Source organism: Hipposideros armiger, unplaced genomic scaffold (assembly GCF_001890085.2).
Source record: "Hipposideros armiger isolate ML-2016 unplaced genomic scaffold, ASM189008v1 scaffold_154, whole genome shotgun sequence".
Lineage (NCBI taxonomy): Eukaryota > Metazoa > Chordata > Mammalia > Chiroptera > Hipposideridae > Hipposideros > Hipposideros armiger.
The window spans coordinates 2,646,458-2,650,564 of NW_017731504.1; the positions used below are offsets into that span (position 1 = coordinate 2,646,458).

General features: G+C 40.4%; 1 protein-coding gene across 1 annotated transcript in view; it reads right to left on the reverse strand.

Annotated features, from left to right (window-relative positions):
- The window catches only part of DPPA4 (developmental pluripotency associated 4), a 42,993-nt gene that overhangs the window by 32,653 nt on the left and 6,233 nt on the right, over positions 1–4,107 (reverse strand). Inside the window, exons 4-5 of the mRNA XM_019651170.1 lie at positions 1,672–1,773; positions 35–85 (exon numbers count right to left, since the gene is read on the reverse strand). Coding sequence (XP_019506715.1) covers positions 35–85; positions 1,672–1,773 — 153 coding nt within the window. The remainder of the gene's footprint in view (positions 1–34; positions 86–1,671; positions 1,774–4,107) is intronic.

The window sequence follows — 4,107 nt, forward strand, 5'->3', positions numbered from 1 at the left end:
CTTTGCCCAGCATAAAACTGTAGCTGGACCCAACCCTCTTTATCTGCAGGGAGACTTCGCCCATGGACCACACACCACCTGACACCTGGGGAAGGAAAGAGGTAAATGTGAACAGAGCAAGACCCAATTATCATGTTCGAGATTGCATCATAGCCTTTGATTCTACTGTCTTTCTCAAGTGCTAACCCTTAAGATATGAACTCTGGAATTCTAATGTAACCTACTCTATTCTGTTCCCCTGTACAAAACAATGCAAAACAGTTCTTTTTACAACTTTAGAAACAAAAAATAGTGGGAAGTAGTATAGCTGCAAATGGGTCAATGATAGTATAGGGGAGGTAAAAACTTTACCTCTACCCATCTTCAGGCTTTCACCTGGGACTCTAACAAAAAGATTAACAAGAGAAAACCTTTATTAATGCATGCAGTGTACATGATGCAGGGGAAAACACAACAAAAACGAAGAAAAAAGAGCGGCTTAGAATTCCATCTTATAACATCTTCTACAAAGAATAAATTTAGAGAAATGACAACAAAGGATGGCAGTTTTAGGCCCCCCAAGGGTGTCAAACTGTAGGAAGGTAAATATTGGGTTGTCGGAAAAGTCATGATGTATTTGTTGTATGTTTTTCATTGCAAAAAATGCGTCATGACTTTTCTGACAACCCAATATATGGGAGGAAAATAATGGAGGAAGGTTTGTTTGCATGCAGATTCCTCTAGTACCATCTCTCAGTTGAGTACCTCTCCAGCAAAATAACTTATATCTTGTCTTTAAGCAAAACAGGGGAAGTTTTGAGAGGCGTTTTCATTTTAATTGCCTGCAGTTCAAAATAATTTTTTATGTCAAAGAGGCATATTTGTGGGCAATGTCTTCTCGTTTCCTTCAATAGAAAGACTAAACCAGAGTGGCCTGGGATGGCCATCATGAAATAGGTTTGGGGGTGTCAACTCTGAACAGGCATCATATCTTTTTGCTAACCAGTTTATGGTCTTCCTTAACTGTATCCTCTAATTCTTACGTTACGAGGTAGGTATTATAGGTATTATTAACCTATTTTATAATAAGAGAACTGGGAAACCAGAGTTGCCTGGGATGGCCATCATGAAATAGGTTTGGGGGTGTCAACTCTGAACAGGCATCATATCTTTTTGCTAACCAGTTTATGGTCTTCCTTAATTGTATCCTCTAATTCTTACATTACGAGGTAGGTATTATAGGTATTATTAACCTATTTTATAATAAGAGAACTGGGAACTAGTTTAAGCAATTTGTTAATGTCACTCACTTAATAGATGCTAGAAGATCCTGGGATCAAGCTCAGGTAGTTGATTTTAGAACCTGCCTTTACTTCTAATTTCTTAAAGAGGAAAGAAATGAATCCAAACAGATTGCTATCCCCTTCTGATGACATCAGTAATTTACAGCAGTGGTCCTTTGAGAGTGGTACCCCAAGTTGCATCATCAGCAATGCCTGGGAAATTGTTCGAAATGCAAATTCCCAGGTTCTACCTCAGTCCTGAATCAGAAACTTTGTGGGTGGAGGGTCCCAGGAATCAATCACCAGCCCTTCAAGTCATTTTGATATACCCTAAAATTGATCAAAGGTGAATATCAATTAAACTTATTTCCTCATCTGAACCAGGACCAGCTCTTAATATTGGGCTTACCAGAGGCCTCCTGTGGTGATTCCTCTGCCTCCTCCATCTTCCCAGCTCTGGCTGCAATTCTGGTCCAGGAAGCAAACACAGCATCCGGGGTGGNAAGGGTAGTCATTTGATAGAATTGACGTTTTCATCTTATGAATTGCAATAAATGATAATTTGCGAAATACTTTTCCACTTTCAAACATAAAACTGTATCCCAACAGACGAGGCAGCAGGCACTGTTGGGGGTCTGCTGCACCCTACCAGTCTGGAGTTCAGTAGCCAGTGGAATCATGTAGTTGATAGTAATCTCCTTTCTACGATTAGCTGTAATCATAGCCGTACCCTTTTTCCTGGCATTGTAATCTCATTGAAGGCTTTTCATCAATATCTTATTCCTATAAAGCAAATGAAATATTTGATTTTAGAAAAGCTGAGACTCGAGAAGAAATAAATATCGAGCTGCATCCTTGAAAATGACCAAGAAACCCACTGCTGGAATGCCAATAAAACTGCCCTTATACTTTAAAATAGTAGATAGGAAGTATTTGACCATGTCCTCTAGTGATGACATTATCAGCCACATTATGTTTTGGTAATACGGTCCTGTCCTGTAAAGCCTGTAGGTAGTAGAGGCCCCAGAATGGATTTTACCTTTAGCCCAGTGGCCCAACCATGTCAGTAAAGGGCTATCTAAAGTTATCTCAATTGTTTTCAACTAATTGTGACAGGGAGGGCAGCCAAAGGGGAAAAGACAAGTGTACACTCATACCTCCTCCTTTGGGGCTGGGAGCTGCCACTCCTGACCGGTGGAGGGGAAAGTCTAGCCTGAACACCCCACCCCCCGCCACACACACACACACACACACTTCAGAATTCAAACCTCTTCCAACTATTCTACATCTCTGGTGCTCGGTAACCATGACACCAGTGGGGGGGTCCCCCAGGAAGACAACAGAGAGCTTGGGGTGGAGCCCAGAATGGTTCCTGGACAACTGAGGGGTGGGGGAACGGATCCTTGGGAGCCAAGACTGGGCTGCACCAAGTCCCTCTATTCAAAAGGATTATCTTCTTTTTATCTTTCCTCTCGGCCCCTCTCCCAAGCTAAGCTCAGAAGCATACTTAGTGTCTCCCCATCTTTACTATAAATGAAAATTCCCTTTAAGCATCCTAGTGTTATTACTTTCAGGAAATACCTCCAATTGCAGCCTCTACTTCTCCCCTATTCAACCAACACAGAATTTTCTGTATCCTTTATTGCTTCAAATCTATTGTCATGGCCAGGTATTTTTATTTGCACCTTCTTCAGCTTCATTTGATATTACTTAAGACAATTTCCCCATGCAAACTCTCCCCATTAACTTCTTTTCCAGCTTTTCTCTGTTCTGCCTCCTTTAACATGACCCCAAATACTGCTGTTTCTTGAAGCTGTCCTCAGCCCCAGTGTAACTATACCCTTATCAATATTTAAATAACTACCAAATAATCACCTAGACATCAGATTTCTTTTTTGGGCACCTATAGAATGTGCCAGACCCTTTAAACAATGAATAACTGAATTTTCCCACAAGACTTTTCTAATAGGTCTTATATCCTTCCCTCCTTGGCAGTGTAAGCCTCAGCCCATTTATTTGCTTTAAATCCTTCAGTGGCCCATCACCCAGGGATGAGTGGCCTGACTCCGGATTCCTTGTCTATCCGTGACACCCAGAAATTCTTTGCAAAGTTTTGCATGTGTGCTTTTTTTCATGTTTGCTCATTTAATTTTCACAATATCTTCAGGTAGGCATTATTATGCTCATTAGGTAAGTGATACAAATAAGGCTTATTTTCCACTGTATATCGCCATATTGTGTCATACTGAACTATTCGCAATTGTTATATTGTCCTAAATTCTTTCACAGCCTTGGCTCTGGTCTCTATACTGAAAAATGACCTTAACTCCTTTCCATCCTAGTTACTTATTCCCTTAAGTGATACCAGTTACCACATGGTATGACAGTTACTTACAAACCAATTATCCCCATTAGGCTGTAAGCTACTTTACTTAAAGAGTTTGTGTTTTTTTTTTGTCATTATTTTTCCGTGGTGTATATACCTGAAACATAGTAATAATAAATGTTTATTTCTCTAAAATTATGGGTCTCCAGGTAGAAGCATCAAGCCCAAACGGATAGATGCTCAGCTTTTTCCTAGGAATATATTATGGGTAATACTTTCCTTGAAACTCTTGACTGATAACTTATGCTTGAAATACAGGGCTAATTAAGATTAACATGCATTCTTCCCTCTTGCTCAACTAAAAGCCAGGTTCCCACTTTTAGTATGTAGAAAAGCACTAGGTAATTACCTACGAACACATTTGGGGCACAACAAATTGTCCTCCAGGTATGGGGGTGGAAATCTGCAAGCAGGTAGCAAGAAGAGTGCACACACTCTCCCTTGTTTTTCAGGAACCCA